Source organism: Urocitellus parryii, chromosome 3 (genome assembly GCF_045843805.1).
Source record: "Urocitellus parryii isolate mUroPar1 chromosome 3, mUroPar1.hap1, whole genome shotgun sequence".
Taxonomy (NCBI): domain Eukaryota; kingdom Metazoa; phylum Chordata; class Mammalia; order Rodentia; family Sciuridae; genus Urocitellus; species Urocitellus parryii.
In genome coordinates this window covers 45,782,423-45,804,142 of record NC_135533.1, presented here as the reverse complement: position 1 = coordinate 45,804,142, position 21,720 = coordinate 45,782,423, and the positions used below count along the sequence as shown (strand labels likewise).

The following is a 21,720-nucleotide window of genomic DNA, read 5'->3' as shown; positions in this document are numbered from 1 at the left end:
AGCTATTAGAGATGCAGGCCCTCCCAACCAGAGAATTCTCAACTCTTCATACCCCTTAATCACTTGTTTGGTCACTCTGATAAGGAGGTGGAATGCTAAACAAGATTTTTTAAATTCCGAGAGTGCTCTGCTGTAAATGGAACATTCTGTTGCATACATGATGAGATTCACATATGCTTTTCATATTTTTCCTAAGAGAAAGAGCTGAAAGAAGTTATTATTATTATAGAAAGGTTATTATTAACTTGTTGGTAGAATTCTTCTTTCTTTGACAACAGAGACATTTGACCAAATCTGAAACAAGGTTACACTAGGGTCAGGGATATATGAGTTCTGTTCTTCAGTTGACTGTGCACAGACACATCTGAGCACATTTCAATTTACTCTAACATATACCTATTTCCTATCACTATCAAAAATTTTTCCCTAAATTTCAACAAACATGATTCTTATATATGGGAAAGAAAGATTCAGTGTTTTTGTTAGTATATTGTGGGTTTATTTATTTTAATTTTTATGCATTTAGTTGTGTGTCTACTGATATATGCAAGGCACTGTCCTATGCAGAATAACATATAAGCAGATTAATAAAACAATCCCTGCTTTACTGTTTATAGTACAGAAGAAGAGATAAGCTGAGCACAAAAAAAATTATTAAAAGTATGACAAAGCATATTCTAGGCATCAGAGACATATGAATGATGTGTGATTAGGCTGCTTTATTTGTTTATTGTTTTTAATTTGAGGAGAACTTCTAGGGAAGAACTTCATATATTTATTTGGACTTTAAGAAATGACAGAAAGGCGGTCCTATGGTTTCGACATGGTTTTGGTGTCCTCAAAGATTCCTGTGTTGGAAGCTTAGTTCCCAGCATGGTGGAGAAAGTTGGTTTGAAACATCTAGGAGGAAGACCTAGGGACCTAGGAAGAAGTTCTTAGGTCAATTAGGTGGGGCGATGGAGACCATTTTCCTGCAGGTGAAACCTGACTTATACAGGACACAACCCTAGGGAAAAAAACCTGAATAGCAATGCAGAGTAGAAAGCTTTGAAATGTAATAAGGCAAATTCCTAATTGCTATAGTTCTCTATCCTAACCACATATTAATATCACCTGGAAAATCTTTTTATAAATATAATCATGCTTATCCTATAGCGATAAATGCATAGCTATGTTTATAGTAGCACAATTCACAAGAACCAAACTATGAAACCCAACCTAGGGGTCCACCAACAGAGGAGTGAATAATGAAAATGTGGTGTATGTATACAGAATCGAGTTTTATTCAGCCATAAAATAAGAATGAAATTATGTCATTTGCAGGAAAATGGATGGAACTTGAAACCGTTATGTTAAGCAAAATAATTCGAATTTAGAAGGTTTGACTCATGTGGAAGCTAGAAAGGAAAAATGAAAAGAAAGGTGGGGAAGAAAGGGTCTCATAAAAATTGAAGGGAGATCAGTAGAGTAGAGGAAAAGGACTAGGACGAGGGAAGAGAGGAAGAAAAGGGGAAGTATAAGGGAATGATATAATCCAAATTATATTGTTACATTGTGTGCATGTACAAATATGCAATAAATCTCACCAATTTGCAAAACTATAGTGCACCAATAAAATATAGGAAAAAAATAACTATGAAAAAATTATATAATGATTATCAGGTCTATCCCCTTTTCTCCAAATTCTAAAATAATTTTCTGGAGTGGGGTTTGGGCATTGCCTTTAAAATTTTGTCAATTTCCTTAAGTAATTCAAATGTGTGGACAGGCCTAAGAGTAGAAGCTGTGAGCTTGTCTGATACAATAGTGCAAAAGGTATTGAATGTCAGGCAAAAAAATATGTACTCTGGTTGGGAAACAATAGGGGAGCATTTATTAGCTACTGTGGTAGCACAGAGAGCCCAAAGCAACTGCAAGGAAGGTGGTGCCCAGGCAGAGAACAGGCACAGCTTACAGGGCTTGGTTACCTGTGTGGCAACTGAAAAGGCTAGAGAAGATCTGACAGTAAGATTTAGAGCCAGAGAGATTAAGGGAATACAGAACTAGTGGCAAGAACATGTCAGGCAAGAATAACAGATATTGCTAGGGCAGGATAATCAGTTCTGTTGCACACATGTTAAGGCAATGGGGCACAACAATCAAAACATCTACCAGATATCTGGAAAAGCTTGCCTCTCAAATTCTGCCTGTAGGAGACAGATTGGGATTCCATGTTATTTAGAAACTTTATCCCCTGGTGAGGTTATAGAATTTGGAGCATACAAGAATTTATTGATGGAGTATTAAGATGGGAGCAGGGGGAGATGGCTCAGGATGAATGCCTTGGAGAAAACCCATATTTGGAGAAATAACAAAAAGAAGGAGGGACAGAAAGACGGAAGAAGCAAGCTAAGGCAACATTAAGAAGTAAAGACAGCCCCGGGGTGATGGTGCACGACTGTTATCCCAGCAACTGGAGAACTCTGAGAAGCTAAGTCAAGAGAATGGAGAGTTCAAAGCCAGGCTCAGCACAAGTGAGGCACTAAGCAACTCAGTGAGACCCTGTCTCTAAATAAAATACAAAATAGGGCTGGGGATGTGGTTCAGTGGCTAAGTGCCCCTGACTTCAATCCCTGGTACCGAGAGAGAGAGAGAGAGAGAGAGAGAGAGAGAGAGAGAGAGAGAGAGAGAGAGAGAGAGGTTCATAAAAACATTCCCAGTCCCATTGCCCCTCCTCAGTGCAAGAACAGGTGTTATCCCCTCATGGTGTGTGCATTTCACCAAATTGGGAAATGCTGTTAAGGATAAGATCATGAAAATTCTGAAATGCTCTCAGATAATTCACATCAATGCTTAATTTATAATTTTTTTTAAAAAAATTATATGACTTTTGAGAAAAACTGATATTCTAGTCACATTCAAATCTACTTTTGTACCAAAATTAATGCAACTACAAAAATAGTAACTGGATTTTGTAACAAAAAGGAGATTTCTTTCTTTTTTTTTTTTTTTGGTAAATTTTGGAAGAACAATTTTAGGAGCAATGGGGTGGTGAGACAGATTACAGAGAGTTAGATGCCGTTAAAAGAAAGCAACTTTAACTAAAGAAGACGATGTTTCTGAAAGGATATCTGGGGGGAGATACTCATTAATTTGGGGAAAGTCAAGTCTTGATTTGAAAAGTTTCAACAACTGTCTAATATTGAGATTAGAAAGTAAAAGAGGTAGAAAAATGAAAAAGTAGCCTCAGAAATATGGTTAGATGCTCTTTGATTTCTCGCAAATTGAAGAAAATATTTAAAATATTTTAAGCAGATAAATCTGATACACTAGTAGAGTGAACACACTGTGTCCCCAAACTCCCTTTTAGCTTATCCACACTGTCACTTGAAAGGCCCCATAAGAAGGAGTTTGTTTTTCTTTTCTGGAGTCTTTCCTCAATCTAAATATAATAAGGATATTATTTGTTTTTGCAAATTACATCTGCCATTCAAAGCCCAGTTTAGTCTGTGGCAAAACCAAAAAATATATAATAATAATAATAATCTAATTTTTAAAGTCTTTTTCATTCTAAAGATATAAGAAAATTTAAAAATGACTTAAAATGAGTTATTTATTAAAATCTCAATGCTACATCTTTTTAGAAAACATAAGTAGGAGAAAATACGTTGAATGAAACAGTTTGGAAAAATTATCTCCAAAGTTTTATTAAACATTTCCCAGTTTTGGAAAATTTAAATACCCAATCTGGCTTCTATGAAACTTTAAAAGATCAAACAATTACCAAGAAGCTCAGCTTGAAGGAGAAACGCTACGGATTTCAGTCAACATCTGGTTGCCATTTTCGATTGTAAGAACTAACCCACTTAAGGAAGTAGTTTAGTTTGGGGGAGAGTAAAAAGCAAGACACTGGGTTTTTGTTCTCTTTGCCCAGTGGAGGGTAAAGAATGGGAGGTCACTCCTAGCTCAACTTTTATAAATAAGAAAGTTTTTTCAAAAATTAAAGTAAATGAAACTCAAGTCCTTGTAGTATAAACATCTCAACCAGAGTTATGGTTAAGTAAACATTCCTTGAGCTCCAGTGTGCCAATTAAAGAACAAATTCTGTTTGGTTGTAAATATATCAGTAATTCCCTAACACTGAAAAAAAAATAACAATAAACTGGCAAACACAATTGCGGAGGGTCCTAATACAATAAAATAGAACAGTATGTCTTTATAAGTTTCTTTGATTCAATTTCTCTTTTGCCTCTTTTGATTAACTAAAGTACGGAAGCACTTCAGATACTACCCAAAGCCCATTACTTGTGTAATAAAAACCGTGTGTCAGAAGTGTTCTAGGTGAAACACCGACAAGGCAAAACACACTGCGCCTTTTAAATGTGACCTTTACTCTTATGTCTTCCTGTTAAATAGTTATATAGCAAATTAAAGTCAGGAAAGCAGCAGGATGCTGGTGGGCAGCTACAGGAGTAAAAGGAATGAGAAGTTCATTAGACTCTCAAGTTTTAAATTATCAGTAGAAGCATCTGCAACAAATGTGCACAAATAGCCAGAGGGGGCCATCTCCAAATATGGTTCAGTATGATACTTCCCCACTCCTTCCTTTCTCCACATTTCCCTCTTCCACCCACAAAAATGCCAGACTAAATAAAAACAACAAATAAAGAAAAGAAATCCTAAGGACCACAGAGATTTAAATTTTTGTCTTGCCTTCTTTTATTCTCTGTGCACAAGTATTAGACAACTTTGTAAAACTGCAGAGTGGAATAAGACTTTGGTGGTCATTTCTCTTGTTCTCCTATTCGATGTGGCAACCTCCTTATGTGCATCATGGACTTGTTTCTGTCCCCACCCATCTTCCAAGCTGGGAAGATGTCCACTGATTGATTTAATGATGTCCAGCCTTAAATTGGCTCTGGTTATGCCTTCTAGGGTTGCTACAACTAATCTTGCATCAACACATCTCATTAAATGATGGGATTACAAAAATATTGTCTCACAGGGTCTTCCAGAAACATTCTTTTCCACTGGAATAACCCATTTTCTCATTCCCGCTACAGTCCTGTTTCTGCTACAATCAAAGAAATATGCCTTTCTCAAGGATCCATAAATAATTCTGACTCGGTGATAAAATTACTCTCTTTCAGAGTCTTTTGGACTATATTTTACTTATATTATATCCTGGGAGCAGGTTGAAACTTTTGGAAAATATCTATTCTGCTTTAGGTCGCTGTACCATTCTATAAGTTAAAACAATGATTTACTAAACAGTATCTGGATGGGAGGAAAACAAGTGATTTGATGGTGCCTCTATATTTTTTTTAGAGAAGTATATGTTATAACAATGCTGCGTCACAAGATATATTTTTCCAAAGCAAGTTATTAGAATAGTGTAAAGTGATGTTTTACACTATGCTAAGAAATGAGCCAGAGAAAAATAATGTAGAGGATAGAGAGAAACATAAATGACAGGATGAAGTTTTGACTGTTTCTCCTTATTGCATTATATGTTTACAAATATCAAAAGCTAAATGCTTACTTTATTTATTCTTTACTGGGGAGCATCTTTAGGTAACACTACATGTTATATTGCTTTATGGAATACTAAGCCATCAGTGAATGAATTATCATCTCTAAACAGATGACCCACAAATTTATCTCTTCTACCTTGGTCTCTGCTTGAGTTTCTGATAAACACTTTCCTTTGCAGAGCTCAAAACACCTACAACTGAATATATGTGAAACTAAACTCATATCCCTTCCTCCAAAAGGAACAGGCTGAGAAACAGTAGCAAATATCAGTAGGAAGCCTTGAAAACAAGAAAGAGTAAAATTCTGAAAAAGGGACACAGCTTGTAAAAATCCCTGCAGTCTAGAATTAGTTGATATTTGAAATTAATGTGTGTGTACTACTGTACTTCTGTTTGGATTCTGTTTGTTATAAGAGCAGATTTGTGCATGAGAGGCATATCAGTGTTCCCCTAAGTTTACATAAAAATAGAAAGTTTATTTACTAAGTTTTATTGTAGATTTCCTGAGGTATTCACTGTTAAAAGGACCTAAATATTAGTGCACTAGTTTATCTTCACTTATTCCTGCATTCAGTAAATATTTATTGCATGCCCCTCTGTAGAGGGCATGGTTTTAAGTGATGAGCAGAAAAGCATGAACAATGACTTTATGGCACTTATAGATTGTTTTTGATCTGAGGCTTTTCTAAGACAATGTGACCCAGGAGAGTGTGTGTCAGAATTTCAGGAGAGTTTGCATCCCATATCTTTTAAAAAGAACATGCAAGTTGAGGGAGTCTAACTTGAAAAGCACCTTTGGAGTTCATTTAATCCACAGTATAATCCTTATGCTACTTTATATTTTAAAAGGACCTCCCTAGAGAGGACTATGACATTCTCCTTTCCGTAAGTTCATGACAGCAATAACAATATTATCTCCCAATTTGGGGGTGTTTGGATGTGCTAATCTCAAAGCAATCAAGCTGCACATGAGAAAATTGAGTTTTGAGAAGTTAAGAAACATGCCCAAGGTTATGTAACTATTCAAAGACCTGAAAGCCAACACTAAGGACTCCAACTCAGGTTCTCTTACTCCAAAGCTTACAATTTTTAATTACTACCGTCCACCACTTCCCCAAGCAAGTATTTAAGAAAAATTAAAATCTCAATTTCCTTATAAATTATTTTTTAATAAAAATAAGCTAAAGAAAATTTTGAAATATGTTTTTTATTAGAAAGGTTCAGATTGACCTGTAGGAGATGTTTCTTTTCATACAAACATCAGAAATAGCTTTTGGCAAGTAGCCACTATAAATAATCCTTCAAAATTAGACTAAATTTTAAGTTAGCCACAGATATGTTGGACATCTTTAAAAGTATATATAAATCAAAATACAGGAGGACAGAAACACATTAAGCAGGAAGACTAATATATTTTTACATTAAGTAGAGATCTGTATCTCTCGCTCTATTAACTCTATATTTTAATAGTGTTTCTCAAGAGCACATTTGGGTAAATTACAGAGTCCTAATTGGGAGGGAAGAGGTTGTGAAGCAGCATTACTTAAAATATCATTCTCCAGTACATAATATATCAAGTTAAATATCAGTATAAACAAAATAAATAACATTCATCATGATATTAACCTCAGTCTTTCATAGAAATGCCTTCAGGGATTCATGCTATCATGGTACACTCCCACTGAGATTTCTTGAGAAACTAAGACATGATATCCACTTCATTTGCAACCCAAATGTTGTTCTGGCCCTTGGTCCATTGTAATTTCTTAATAGTATCTAGTTATTACCCTTTATGGAAAAAAGAAATTTAAATACACTACTTGGGCATATGAAAATTTGGAAGGAGGAACTGTAATATTCCCTTCTTCATGTGAAACTTCTCTTCTGTTATTGGTTTACATATTTGGATGCTCGCAGCCAAAGCTCAGCCTAAATTATGGTAGCTAAGAGAAATATGCAGTTTGGGTCCCTAGTTTTATATTTCCATTTTCGTAATTTTGTTATCATATACATCGAATTCATTTTGAATAAGGTGTGGTATGAGTTTAAAAACTAAATTCCTCAATCATAAAGTCTAACAATCAGCTTGGTGTGGGATCAAATTACAAGCAATTAGTTTGAGTACAAGAGTCAGAAAACTTGTTGTTGTTGTTGTTTTAAGAGTCCAATAATACAAATTTTAGGCTTTCCGGGCTGTACAGTCTCTGTTGCAAATAATCAACTCTATTGTTGTAGAACAAAAAGCAGCCAAACATAAAATGAAAAAAAAATGATTATGTCTGTGTCCCAATAAACCTTTATTTGCAAAAATAGGCAGTGGGCCAAGTTTGGCCAGTGGACTGTATTTTCCAGGCCCTGAAAGGAAAATCAATAAGATATTTCACTTTTTGTATTTCTTCATAAAGCATTCTATGTAAAAACCCAAGTTGTAAGAACAAAAGCAATTTGAAACCATAAAGGCGACTCCAATTCTGCAACTTTGATAGCAGGTTCACATTTTGTTTTTCACTTGGATCATAATACACATAATTTGAAAGTACAAGATGTATTTGGAAGTTGGAAGTAAATTGCTAAATGTTCACTATCCTTCAATTATACAAAAATAAAATTTTGAACCAATGAAAAAAATCTACTCTGAGTCAGAGTCCCATAGACCACGTATTACTTGGATTTCACTGGGGATATTCAAAACTTTTGGAAAACATCTATGCTCTTTTGGGTTACTATGCACTGAAGGACTTACTAAATAGCACCTACATAATAGGAAAGAGAATAATTGGATGGCGTTTCTTTTTCTTTAGAGAATTATATGTTCTCACAAACACAGAATATTTTTTTTCCAAAGCAAGGAATTGGAAGAACATAAAAGTATGTTTTTATCTTGTGACATTTTGTAGGCCTAATTCTACACAGTTTGTCCTTATAGGGTTCTCAAAACCAGTAAAAAGATGAAGTACCGATTGTAAATATCTACACAGTGAAATCATAAGTACTGCAATGGCCTAATAGCATGCTGATTTTTGCTTTATCTTATTTTTAAAATTAATTCTAAGAGTTGACATTTCTTGAATCAATAATAATTCCCTTGGAATAGTGTTCTCCAAACTGGGTTACACATAAGAATTACCTGTATCTGCTTTTATCATACGAAATTATGGGCCCCATTCCCAGACTACTAAGTAAGATAAAATGTTGGCTTGCCTTTGCTTTGCCTCCTCCCAGAACTTTGATGAGTTTGGACATAGTGAATAAATCTGCACCACATACTTCTCTGAAATAAATATCACTACCACCGTTAATACAGAGCGAGGGCTCGGAGAACTTAAATTTCTTAAGGTCACATATTCACAGCCCTATAGCCTTTTTCAATAGAGCCATCAACTTCTGCTAGGCCACTAGAATGAAATTAACCAGGAGGAAGAACATAAAGCCCATTTTCTAATTTAGGATCTGAGATTGCCTACCTTTCTTTTCAAATGGTATTTACTAAAAAGGCAGGAAAATCATAAAATATAATGCCCAAATGTTACTCTACCAGGACAGATTATATTTAATACAAAAGTGTTGCCTGGGAAGCTTATCATCCTTTTGCTGTTTCCAATTTTTATTCTTTCTGTTCTCACAAGGTTAAAAAAAGAAAGTGGCTCCAAGCTGGAAAAAGACCACCTATGCATCAAAGGATGGCACAGAAAGAAGTGAGGAGAAGTGATTTGGATCAAGTCAGGAGAGGAAAGAAAAGCAGGTGGAATGGACAGGCACAAAAAGGAAAATACATTTTATAATTATTTTCCTATAAACATGAATGTATTTGATCAATGTGTTAATCCTGCACTTGGGTACTCAGTAGCATTTGTGGCACTATCTACTTGTTTTGACTAATGCAATATTTTCAAATTGCAGGTCAGCAAACAGCAGAAACTACGATGGCAAAATGAAAGGTAGATAGACTAGAGCTTCAGATCATTCTGAGACAGTTCCACTTCCCCCAGGCTGCTCACCCTGGGGAGACTAAGTTTACATGTGCCAATGCAGCCTCATGCTCTCTGTTGATATGCACACAGTAAAATAACCAAGAAGTAAAAACGCAACACTAAAGCAAAGCAAATTCTACTAAGGATCATATTTCTAGAAAATATTTTTGTAATAAGTGCCTTGATTCAAATATAATTTATAGATTAAATTGATGGCCATGGAAAATAAGGTGTAATTTTTAAAACTGTTTTTTTTCTGTGTGACAAAAAAATCAAGTAAATATTAGATTAGAATCAGAAAAAAATGTTTTGTTTCAGGTGTTTGAAGCACAGTACTCTAAAGTGAAGACTATGAAATTAAATTAAAAAAAATAAAAACCAATTTTCCATACTCATGAAATTGTGAAATTACTACCCTTTCTTGAGGCCTATCCAAAAATAATAGCTTGTGATAGAGAATAAAAGAATGCCAAGAAAGAGTTAGAAAGGAGATGTTTTTAGAGCTGTGGGAATGCGGGAAAAAGAAGCCAAATCAGCATTTGCACTGGCAAAGACTGAGGACATCATATAGGAATCTTCTAACACTGGGCATAGCAGTTCCTTTGGCTGCCAGATTCTATTGCCTTCAGGCTGTCTTTGCACTTCCTTGATATTTGGAAGCTGCAAAATAATCTTTTTTTTTTTTTAACTTGTCAAACTGACCCAAAGACATCAAGGGAAAGAGGAAATGTAATCCATCTGTTTTGCAGCTGGAGAGAATTGAAAATTGAAATCGAATCAAAGTTGAAATGCACAGATAATCCATGTTGCATCCATAGTAAGTCAGGGGCAGCACCAAGGAGGTAGGGAAATACATGAAATTTGGACCACAGTCTCATGTCATCAGAACCACTTTGCATGACTTCAGGAGCACAGTTCACATGACAGTGTGCAGAGGCCACACAATCGCCCCATTCAGTGACAGGATATGATGTTTTGTGGGACAAGAGAGAGACTAAATATTCTATATCTTTCCCTTGTAACAAGAATTAATCTGATGAATAGGTTTTGGACCATATCACTTATGGATGTTCCAGAACCCTAGATTGATGATCTTAGCAGAGCCAAACCCAGCAAAACTATGAGGTTTGAAAACTTTATTTTCTGCTCTCATTACTATTCCAGAGCTTTCATATTCCTTTTTAAATTTTTTTCCAAAACACCTCCCCAACTTTCTTTCAATTTTCTTTCCAGGAAAGGGCACCTAACTGAAAAAGAATCACTATAATAGTAGCAAGATTATTAGAAAAACAAAAAACATAGATCTGATGATCATTCTCTCCCAAAGGAAACCACTATGGATCTCAGCAGTTAATTCAAATTGCTTCTCCCCCAACTCCATTTTAAAAGAAAAAAAAAAAAAAATATATATATATATATATATATATATATATATATATATAGTTATCAATGGACCTTTATCTTATTTATTTATTTATTTATATGTGGTGCTGAGAATCCAAGTCAGTGCCTTACACATACCAGGCAAGTGCTCTACCACTGAGCCACAACCCCAGCCCTCCCTGCTCCATTTTATTGAATAGGAAAATAGATATACAGTTAGCTCTTCATATCCATGGGTTCCCCATCCACAGATTCAACCAACTACAAATTGAAAATATTTTTTTAATTTCATCTGTATTAAACACATACAGAATTTTTTCCTTGTCATGATTCCCTAAGTGATATAACAACTGTGTACATCATAATATGTTTATTAGGTGTTATAAGTAATCTAAGGCTGATTTAAGTATTCAGGCTCATATGTTTAGGTCATATGTAAAGACTACACCACTTTTCATAAAGGATTTGTTCAGCCTTTTTTTTTTTTTGGTATTTGTGGGGGTCCCTAAACCAGTCCCTTTGGATACTGAACAGTTCCTTTGGATACTGAAGGATGACTATACTGTATAATGATAGTAAGTCTGATTTGCTTGTGTTGAGTGAGTATCCTAGATCATTGTAGCTCTCACAAGGGCAGCCTATTATAGGATGATGGGCCAAAATAGAGACTAAAGCAACAGAGAGGAAGAGGAAGAACACAGAAAGTGAGAGTTGGGACACAGGTCTGCCCTTCCATCCTTCCCCTGCATCTGGTGTAAGATACATGGTGAGTCACTTGCTTGGGGGAATTAATATTTCCTAGTCATTAGCTCTTCGAAGGCTACAGTGTGTTTTAAATAGGCTCCTGGATGGAGAATGAGGATTGAATCTGCCATAGAGTTAGTTATTGGAAATGTTAGCTGTTATTGTTTCTGCCCTTTTAACCCTCATCATCTACTTAATTTTCTTTTTAAATAACTTGTTTAAAAACTTGTCTCTTATTTTTCTTTTCAAATGATAGAAATAAAATTACCTGACAAGTAATGGTGTATATAATAAATATTCTTACTTCTTTCATATTTAGAGTCATCTGTGAGTCATATTTAAGCTGGCTTCTTGAAACAATTTCCAGCACATTCTACTTGCAGTCAAATGAAGTGGCAATTTTCTTAAAATATGGAGCAGTTTGGTGCTGGGAAGAACATGTATTCAGGCTCATAAACATAAACATTTTTAATGTAGCATTTAAACATGAACTATGCAACTCTGAAATGCTACAGAAATATAAACAAAATAATTTCAGAAATAAAGAGATCTAGCTAAAGAAAACTTGAAAGGAACTAAAAACAAAAAAAAAGGAGCTAAGTTTTCTATGATATGAGAAAGTTGATTATGGATTAAAAATTTGTGTTTATAAAATTTTTGAGAAAGATAGTAGCATATTCTAGAAATTGTTTATGTTGTGTGTGAAGTGACGTTGGTAGTTACTTTTTATTATCCCAACCTTGTTCGAGCAGTCCCAGCCCAAGGCCAGCATCGGGTCTTTCTGCAGTGATGACAACCGTGTAGTCGTGCTGCATAAGTATGTGCTGGTGTAGCTGAAGCTCCATTTTGCTGTAGGAAGGAGGCCTATAGAGCATGGCCCTTCTACCATGATTGCCAAAGTGTGTCTCCATTGATTCTTCAATCTAAGAAAACAAAGAAGACATAAAAATTCAAGATGGTAAATTAGCACATTTCCCTCAAAAGTCATCATTAACACAAATCAAAAGCCATTTAGAAAGTTATTCTTTACATTTTTCTCTAGAAATAAAAAAGATTCTCTGAAAGGCTGACAAGGACACAGACAAGCTCATGTGCAAGAACTGAAGGTGAACTGACTTGTTCTCACTGCTACAAAAAGATGAAAACTTTAAATTATTAAAATCTATAGTTCCTTGTGGGGGGAAAACTGCTACATAGAAGTATAGCGCTCATCTCTAGCTGAAACATATACAAGGACTCTACATGCATTGTGCTTTTATAAAAGAGTCCACTGTGTTATCTTTTCATAACTAATTTAGGTAAACATGTAGAGGAAACAGACTCAGAGGGAACAGGTTTTATGCTGGAAAGACATGGTCAAGTAGGGGTAGACCTAAGAGGGAATCTGAGGGCTCTTTGGAGAAATTCACTGGTACTGCTGCTGTTACTCTTCATAATGATATCACAAACGTGGATGCATATCACTGATGCAGGACCAGGCGTCAGGCATGAGAAAAAATAAAAACCTACTGAAGTTTCATAATTCTTGGCTCTTCCCACAGTAGTTTATTGCTCTCCAATATAAATAGTCCTCTTTCTCACAATATACTTGAAATTCCATTAACAAAGGGAATTTTTGAATTGACAAATAGAAAGAAGGTTGAAATTGACATTCCTTATAAGGCTTGATAGATACTGGGTGTTTCTCTGAAAATTCGATATTAAACATTGATAAAGTAAAGATATCTTTTATCACCAGAGGGAGTGATGAGATTGGATGGAGTTCAGGGACAACAGATGAGAGGCCACAAAAGAGTGGGCAAAGGAAAGAGGAGAGGAAGATGACGTGGAATTGGTAAAAAACAAATTACTTCTAATGGCAGCTGTCAGTCAATCTCCATTTAATGGACCTAAAATACAGTATGTATCATGTTTCTTCAGTAGTTAAATTTCTTCATTATTTTCCATTATTGATAGAATCAATTCCACTTCTTTATCAAAGAACACAAGACCATTAAATTAGTCCCTGTCTTCCTTCTCTGTTATATCTGAATCATTTCCATTCCTGATCTCCATCATGCTCCATTAGATACAACTGTGCATTCTATTTACAATTCCTTCCTCTTCTATTCATTTATCAATCAAACTCCAAACCATCCCTCGGTATTCAAATACTGTCTCCTTTAGAAAGTTTTTATTTAAATACATCATTTCTACTAACATTTATGAAAGGATATTGCATCTCCAGTTCAGCTCCTTAAAAAGCCAGGCCTGCATTGTTGCTGTGTCTCCAACATCTATTCCAGAACATAGCATGTGCCACATTCTTAATAAATGAAAGTATTTAGTAAATTAATGAACTGTAGTGCTATTTCAAATTTTTTGAATATATGTATGGAATGAAGAAGAAATAACTTTATAAACATTTCTAAAGTAGGAACCATATCTTATTTTGCATCACCTACAACCTATTGCCATAAAAATCAACAGACCAAGCCTAGTGAGGTGCCAGAGTACACAAACTAGAGCCAAACTGCTTGGACTAAAATCACTTGTCTTCACCAGCACTATCTGTGTGTTCATGATCAACATCTCTTCCTGAAAGAGCCCAGAAGATTGGAGAGTTAATTTTTATAGTACCTGCCACATAGAAAGTGCTGTAGGGGGTCTTTTTAAATAATAATACATCATAAAGAGCAATGAATCAGGAACACTTTCTAAGTTTGAGCTCTGCCTAGCACATGCTAACAAAGGTACTTGATACATGTGTGGACCAACGTGATGGAAAGGAACAGATCATTAGCTAATCATACCTTCCGTGCCTTGATTAGCTCTTTTCCTTTTTTAAAGGGTATTATGTTTTATTGATGAGGAAGTTATTAAAGGATTTACTTGCAAATTGGGACATGATTCCCTAGCAAATGCTGTCCTTGTAATGAGAAACTTACAAGGAGTATTTGCAACTGAACACAGGTTGAGCCTCTGGACAGAGGGTAAGAGGGAACCCAGTGGCCCTCGGGAAGCCAAAGAAAACAAACAGGCGTCTAGGTGAAAGGGGAAGACAGATGCCTCCAAATATATCAGTGTCACTCAAGCGAAATGCACAAGATCCAGAATTCCCTTCTCACACTATTTTCTTTCATAATCGCAAGATGACCATCTATTACTGGCTCAAGTGTAACAGGGATTTCACATGAACAGAGAATGTTTTCAAGCTCTTAGTTATTGTAATTTTAATTTGGAAAGATACACTTCTTTTCCCCCAACCAGGATCAATTTAAGCAATAGCAATGTTAACTTTTACAAGCATATCTTATATAGTGCTTGTTCTAAATAAAGTATGATTGCTAGTCGTATTTTGTAATAACCTTTATAATTTGGACTGAAATTTTAATCATGTCTCAGACTACAGAGAATAAATAGGAAATGAGCTTGTCAGTAAAATTATGTTGTATTATCCTGTAATACAAACTGCCCCTGCCCTTGTAATATTTATAACACACTGTATCAGCAGAATGGCCCAATACCAAAGGGCAAGAACAGTTTTAGCCAGTCCAACGACAGGTGCACACACTGCGTAAGTGAAATAAAAACTATGTGAACAATCATGTCAACCACACAGCATATGAGGGATTATCAAATGTGAATAGCAGCACTCCGGGAAACAGAAGCTCCCAATTACTCCTGCATTCTCAAGTATGTATGTTTAGTGGAAGAATACATTTAACCACTATCCTCCATTATGTCTTAACATGAGACAACCAGAATTTTAAAAAGAATGTGTATTCCTGGATGTGTATACTATGAACTTTTGAGTCACTTGCTTCTCTCTTCTTCTTCTTTATAGAGATTTTAAAATATTTCCCCAGAAATCACTATGCTAGATGATAAGAAAGTTGTTTTGCAACCAAACACGTTATTCTTATTGGAAGGACTTCAAAATCTAAAATCTTTACATCACCTTAAGAAGCATAGAGTGGAGTGTTATAATCCACTACTGTGAGTGTTGGATGAAGCCCTATACAGTGTAATGCGAGAAGGAGTGGGAATTAAAATTCTGGATTTCAATTCTGGCTCTACCGCTTGCTGGTTTCATCCACTAGGGCAAGCTCTTTAATCTATCCACAGTAGGGTTTTCTCTTAGGTACAGGTGAAGAAACAAATCCTACATCAAGAGATTGTATTGGAAATTAAATGAATTTTTGATATGAGAACGTCTAATTAGTGTCACAAAAATAAATGATGCTAAATATATACAAATGTAAATATTAATATTATAGTGTACTCCTTTTATCTTGGGAATCCTGTATGGTTTTCAACTTTTGAAAACAGCTTTTGGTTCAGTAAGTCATAAAAAGCATTTTGCAATAAAACTATGTATTTTTTCTTTATTTCTCTATAAGGGTTATCATCTTTTAATGTACAAATATAATTTACTTATTTTATGAAGTATCTGTCTCCCCACACTAGAATATAAATTTAATTACCTAAATTAAAACATTTTTCTCTGGTGTGTTCACTTTGTTTTTCCAGCAGTATAGTAATTGGCATAAAAGAAACACATGATAAATTTTTTTGGATAAATGAATACAAACATCTTTTTCTTCAATATGTAAGAATTTTTGTTATAAATACTAAGAAAAAACATTAACAATAGAAAATGTTTAAAAACTGTATTAAATTCATTTCAATTGAATTATGAATAATAGCAAGAATGGCAAAAATATTTAAAAATTTGAACAAAATATTAAACTTATAGTAAGAAAAAAAAACTGAATACAAAACATTATAAAGTGCTGACTTTCTCAGTTACCTAAAAAAGGCTTCTCCAGATTTACCAATAAAACAAGAAATACAGCTTTTAAAAATATTGCATGAATGAAAAATAAAACTTGCCCTTTTCCGCACAACAGAAGATTTTTTTCTGGATTTATTGAAGTTTCCAGGTATTTATGATATCTTTTCATGCCCAAATACAAATCATATAGTGGACTTTGAATGTGTGTCATTTATGACTAAAAGTTAAATTGCCTTCCTGGTCCAGATTTTGGCATTTAAAAACTATTATAGAGTCTATCGCAGTGAATTATGTTTTAATTTTTCCACTGTAAAAGTAAAATACAGATCCTTTCCTCACTAGCAAAATGTATACCTATTTTTGAGAATGTAACAAATAAAATGGAAGCGATTTTTCAGGATGCATATCATACAAAATTTTATTTAAAAATTATAACTATATGACAATTTAGGACCCATAGGTTTCTGAATATGCAAAACAGCCTTGTAAGAATTTCCCTCCCTAAGGATTGTGGGTACAGCTCAGTGGTATAGATTGCTGGTATAGATTGCTGGCCTAACATGAGCAAGGGCCTCTGTTCAATCCTGGGAAAATATATATATATATATTCTCCTACCTAAATAAAGTATTGGTGAACTGCTGTCTGCATCTTGTAGCAGATTCAACTGAATCTCAAGTTCATCATTGAATGAGCACATGGTTTTTAGAACTACTTCATCATGCCACTGAGCATCTTCTAACTGTACCCACAAACTGTACCTTGGGCTATCCCAACCCTCAACATCCCATGTTAAGTAAGTTTGCTCATCAGTGACTCTATGTAGGTTCTGAACAAACAGCAGAGAAACAAAAAAGCAATGGGTTTCAATACAAAAAATAAATGCCCAATAGAGCTTTGGTGAAAAAGTGAAAGAGGTATTGCTAACACTCATCATCACTAATCTCACAACATATTTTTTCCATTAGCACATTTCACATTGTATAATTATATGTTTTTTGTTTAAAGTTCATATTTTCTACTACTACATTCTATAAGGGACTGCACTTGTCTGCTTTAGCCATTGTTTTATATGCAACTAACGCTGAAGTAAAGACCATGGATGGGTGAAGGAGCAAATGAACAGATGCATGAATGCAAAGTTTGAGTTCATTGCTTGTAAATATATTCATGCTCTCTAATTTTAATTTACTCACTCTCGGGTGAAAAAGAGTCCACTAGAAAAATCTCAATGGAGTCTTCAGTATCCTCATCTCAGGTCATAAAATATCCATGACCTCTTCATCCCCAAAGACTCTTATCTCCACTTCATTTCTTCCACCCACCCCAGTGATCATATTTTGGACTTTGTGATCCCCAAAACAGATTCTCTTCTGAAATTATGAAGTAAAATATTCCATTCTCTGATCACACCCATAAATTTCCAGTTCTTCTCATTTACTCAACGTATTAGTTCTTCAACAACTACTCATTCCCCTAATCCTCAGTTGTTGCCAGCCTCCCTTTTCCTCATCTTCTCTGTCAGCAACTCAGATTCAATGGACCAACACTCCATTCACTCTCTTCCAATTTATTAAACCCCTTGCTCCACTGGACTTCCACGTGCCATAACATCAAACATGCAATGACATCACATCCAAAAGATGCAAGAAAAACTGGCCTCTGCCTTCACAGATGAAGAACTCATCAAAAGATGCAGATACAAACAACAAGTTATAACACAGTATAAGCCGCAGAAATTGGTAGATGAGGGATGCTGTGGAACCACTTGAGTTGGAAGACCAGAGAAAGCCCCTCGGCAGCCTGCCTGTCCTCCACCTGGGCTGGGTTGTGGAGAACTGCATTCAGAATCCAACTCATATAGATAGCATCAGGCTCCCCAGACTATCCTGGAATATGCTTCCCAGGTCAATTATCTCTCATGCTTCCACTCTCCAGCTACCTCCATAATTTGCAGATAATTCTGCCTCCCAGTGACAAAAGAAATTATCATATTAGAAGGTAACACACTGATTTACACAGCCTCTTTTGGATAATCTGGGGCCTATCTGCCATCACAACTGACATTTTGTCTTCTTATTTCCATGGAAGGAACCTGTCCTCCTCTTACATATAGCTAATTATAGATTCTTCTCCAGGTTCTGCACTCTCCCTCCTTCCTGGTAAACTAGTATCCTCTCCTTCCCATTTATGTTTCTATCCCCCAATTCCTGAGAACTTTGATCTATCTTTTAGCTCCTTCTCCTGGAACTTTCATGTTTCTTTCTGTATGTATCTCTCTGCCATTTCCTGACTTTTTCTCATTACCCATTTTTTCATTTGGTCATGCATTCATTGGCCTTTTTTTTTTTTAATTTTCAGAACTTCCTATATGACAGGCATGGTCCTAAGCTCTAGGGAATACAACAGTGAAGGACCCTAAGCCTGGTTCTAGCCTCTACTTAACTTGCAGTTCAGTAAGAGGATCAATAACAAATAATGAAATCATGGAATGCAACTACCTTGGAGATAAGAGCTCTGAAAAGAATGACTTAGGACCTCTTTCATGGAAGGTGGCATGGTACGGCTGCTTATCTGTATTGTGAATGTCCTATATGGAAAAAAAAATGAGGAAAGAAAGACAATTCTTCAAAGTGCAGAAAAGATGGAAAGAGGACTTAAATCAGGAGGTATTTGATGGTCAGCACGATGGGCATGTTATCTTGTCACAAATATAGTCAGGAAGCAAACAAGAAATAACTAGCAATGATGATTTTCAAAAACAGCAATACATTACTTCTTATCCTGTTAGGGAGCTAGGAGAAAATCTAAACCTATTGAGTAATTGAGAAAGTTGATAAGTACGCTGGTCCTCACAGATAGGTCTGACTTTGATTCTTTTAACTAAAGCCACAGCAGGGAAGAAGCAAGTAAGGAAAACTGGACTCTGTTTTTTCTTTTTAAATTTAGTTTTGTTTTCTGGAAGAATGGGTATTCTGATAGGTTTCTAGACAGTCAGATTTTTACTACAAAAATCACAGAATTTCCTAAGAACTGTAAGCCACCCAGCTAAAATACAAAAAGGAAGAGGAGAAGGAGAAGAAGGAGGGGAGGAGGAGGAGGAGAAAATAAGAAGGGGAGGAGAAGAGGAGGAGGAGGATGAGAAGGAGGGGATGAGAAGGAGAAGGAAAGGAGGAGGGGAGGAGGAGGAGGGGAGGAGGAGAGGAGGAGGAGGAGAGGAGGAGGAGGAAGAGGAGGAGGGAGGTGGAGGGAGGAGGAGGGGGAGGGAGGGAGGAGGAGAAGAGGAAGAGGAGGAGGGAGGAGGAGGGAGGAGGGAGGAGGAGGAGGAGGAGAGGAAAAGGAGGGAGGAGGAGGGAGGAGGGAGGTGGAGGGAGGAGGAGGGGGAGGGAGGGAGGAGGAGAAGAGGAAGAGGAGGAGGGAGGAGGAGGGAGGAGGGAGGAGGAGGAGGAGGAGAGGAAAAGGAGGAGGGAGGAGGAGGGAGGAGGGAGGGAGGAGGGAGGGAGGAGGAGGAGGAGGAGAGGAAAAGGAGGAGGGAGGAGGAGGAGGAGGAGGGAGGAGGGAGGAGGAGGAGGAGAAGAAGAGGAGGAGGGAGGAGGAGGGAGGAGGGAGGGAGGAGGGAGGGAGGAGGAGGTGGAGAAGAGGGAGGAGGAGATGGAGAAGAGGGAGGAGGAGGTGGAGAAGAGGAAGGAGGAGAAGGAGAAGGAGGAGGAGGAGGAGAAGAGGAAGAGGAGGAGGGAAGAGGAGGGAGGAGGAGGGAGGAGGAGGGAGGAGGGAGGGAGGAGGAGATGGAGAAGAGGAAGGAGGAGATGGAGAAGAGGAAGAAGGAGGAGAAGAAGGAGGAGGAGGAGGAGAAGAAGAAGAATAGTAGTAGTAGTTTTTTTAAAATGTGGGCCAGGCACAGTGGTGCACGCCTATATTCCCAGTGCCTTGAGAGGATGAGGCAGGAGGATCATGAGTTCAAAGCCAGCCTTAGCAAAGGCAAAACGTTAAGCAATTCAGTGAGACTTTGTATCTAAATAAAATACAGAATAGGGCTGGGGATGTGGCTCAGTGGCTGAGTGCCTCTGAGTTTAATCCCTGGTACCTTAAAAAAAATAGTAGAAGTAGTGACAGTAACCTGAGTGACACTGTCACCACACAGGGGAAGCCTGGGAAGAGGGAGAGCCATAAGGGTCTGAGCAGCAAGCTCTGTACTGTCAAGCCTGGCTAGGTATAGAAGAGTTCAGGAGAGGCAGGGACAGCTCAGTCAAGTCACAGGCAGGAGGGTGGGGACTTGGGAAGAGAATGATCTAAATGAGAAAAATTCAGGAGAAAGAATTTGCTGTGAAGACATTAAGTAAACAGAAAGGGTGTGTACCTAAGGGTACAGAACAGCAGATGTGACCTAGCCGTGCATGCTAGAAAATATTTAATGATAAATGACATCAAGTTGCCTTTATCCACAGGGATATCTGAAACCTTGATCTCTCAAGGACATAGCACAATTTTAGCTTATCCAGGAAGACTTCCCATTAAGCACAGGATATGTGCAAACTGAAGATTCCTCGGTCACCTCTACATTCATTGCCCATTCTCCTCATTGAAAGTTTTGTAACCACACCTTGTCACAATGTGTTTGCAAAAGGGGTGCACAACATAGAGCTGGTATAAACAAAAGAAAATAAGAGGAGGAGAGAATGGGGAGAGCAGGTTGAAAGACAGAAAGGAGCAAAAGCAGACTGAACAGCTTCCCAGCTCCGTAAACCCCAGAGAATGCAGTCATGTTGGGCGTAGGTTCACACCTATGTGCAGCTCATTTCTCCCTAGGACTAACCCTTACTCACAGCATGAATCTTGGAGTGGAGGAAAAATTAAGACAAAACCAAGAGCACAACCATACCCTGGTGCCCACATCTGGAGTGCCTCCTCTGACCTCTCCAAGCCCCGCAGTAGCTGTCAGCTCCCTGTCTCCATCAGGGACCTATCACATCTCCCTTCTCTGCTTGCTCCAAAATTTCACCTTTTTCTTTTCTCCCTGTTTTTAAAGTCATATAAAGCATTCCTTTCAGCCTCTCTTGAGGCTTTTCCTCCAACTAATTCAAGACTTCTTGCTTTGAGATGCCACCCACGATGCACAGCTGTGGGCCATCAGTTTACTATTTACTGTAACTTTGCAGACATAACAAAAACTCAGCTGAGATGATAAAGATATAGGAATATCTGGGAGATGGCAGTCAGGATAGCTTGCTTGAAGAGATCTTTTATGATAAAATATGAGGAGTTCTGGAAAGAATGTCCTTTGCTTTTTTTTTTTTTTTTTTTTTTTTGGCACATTTGAAGTTACTCCCCATTCTA

At 36.8% G+C, this 21,720-nt stretch overlaps 1 protein-coding gene across 4 annotated transcripts in view; it reads right to left on the bottom strand.

Moving 5' to 3' along the window:
* The window catches only part of Cped1 (cadherin like and PC-esterase domain containing 1), a 282,983-nt gene that overhangs the window by 244,350 nt on the left and 16,913 nt on the right, over positions 1–21,720 (bottom strand). For all 4 annotated transcript variants that reach the window (XM_026388702.2, XM_026388703.2, XM_077795957.1 and 1 more), the window contains one exon: positions 12,351–12,534. In XM_026388702.2, the coding sequence (XP_026244487.2) occupies positions 12,351–12,534 (184 nt within the window). The remainder of the gene's footprint in view (positions 1–12,350; positions 12,535–21,720) is intronic.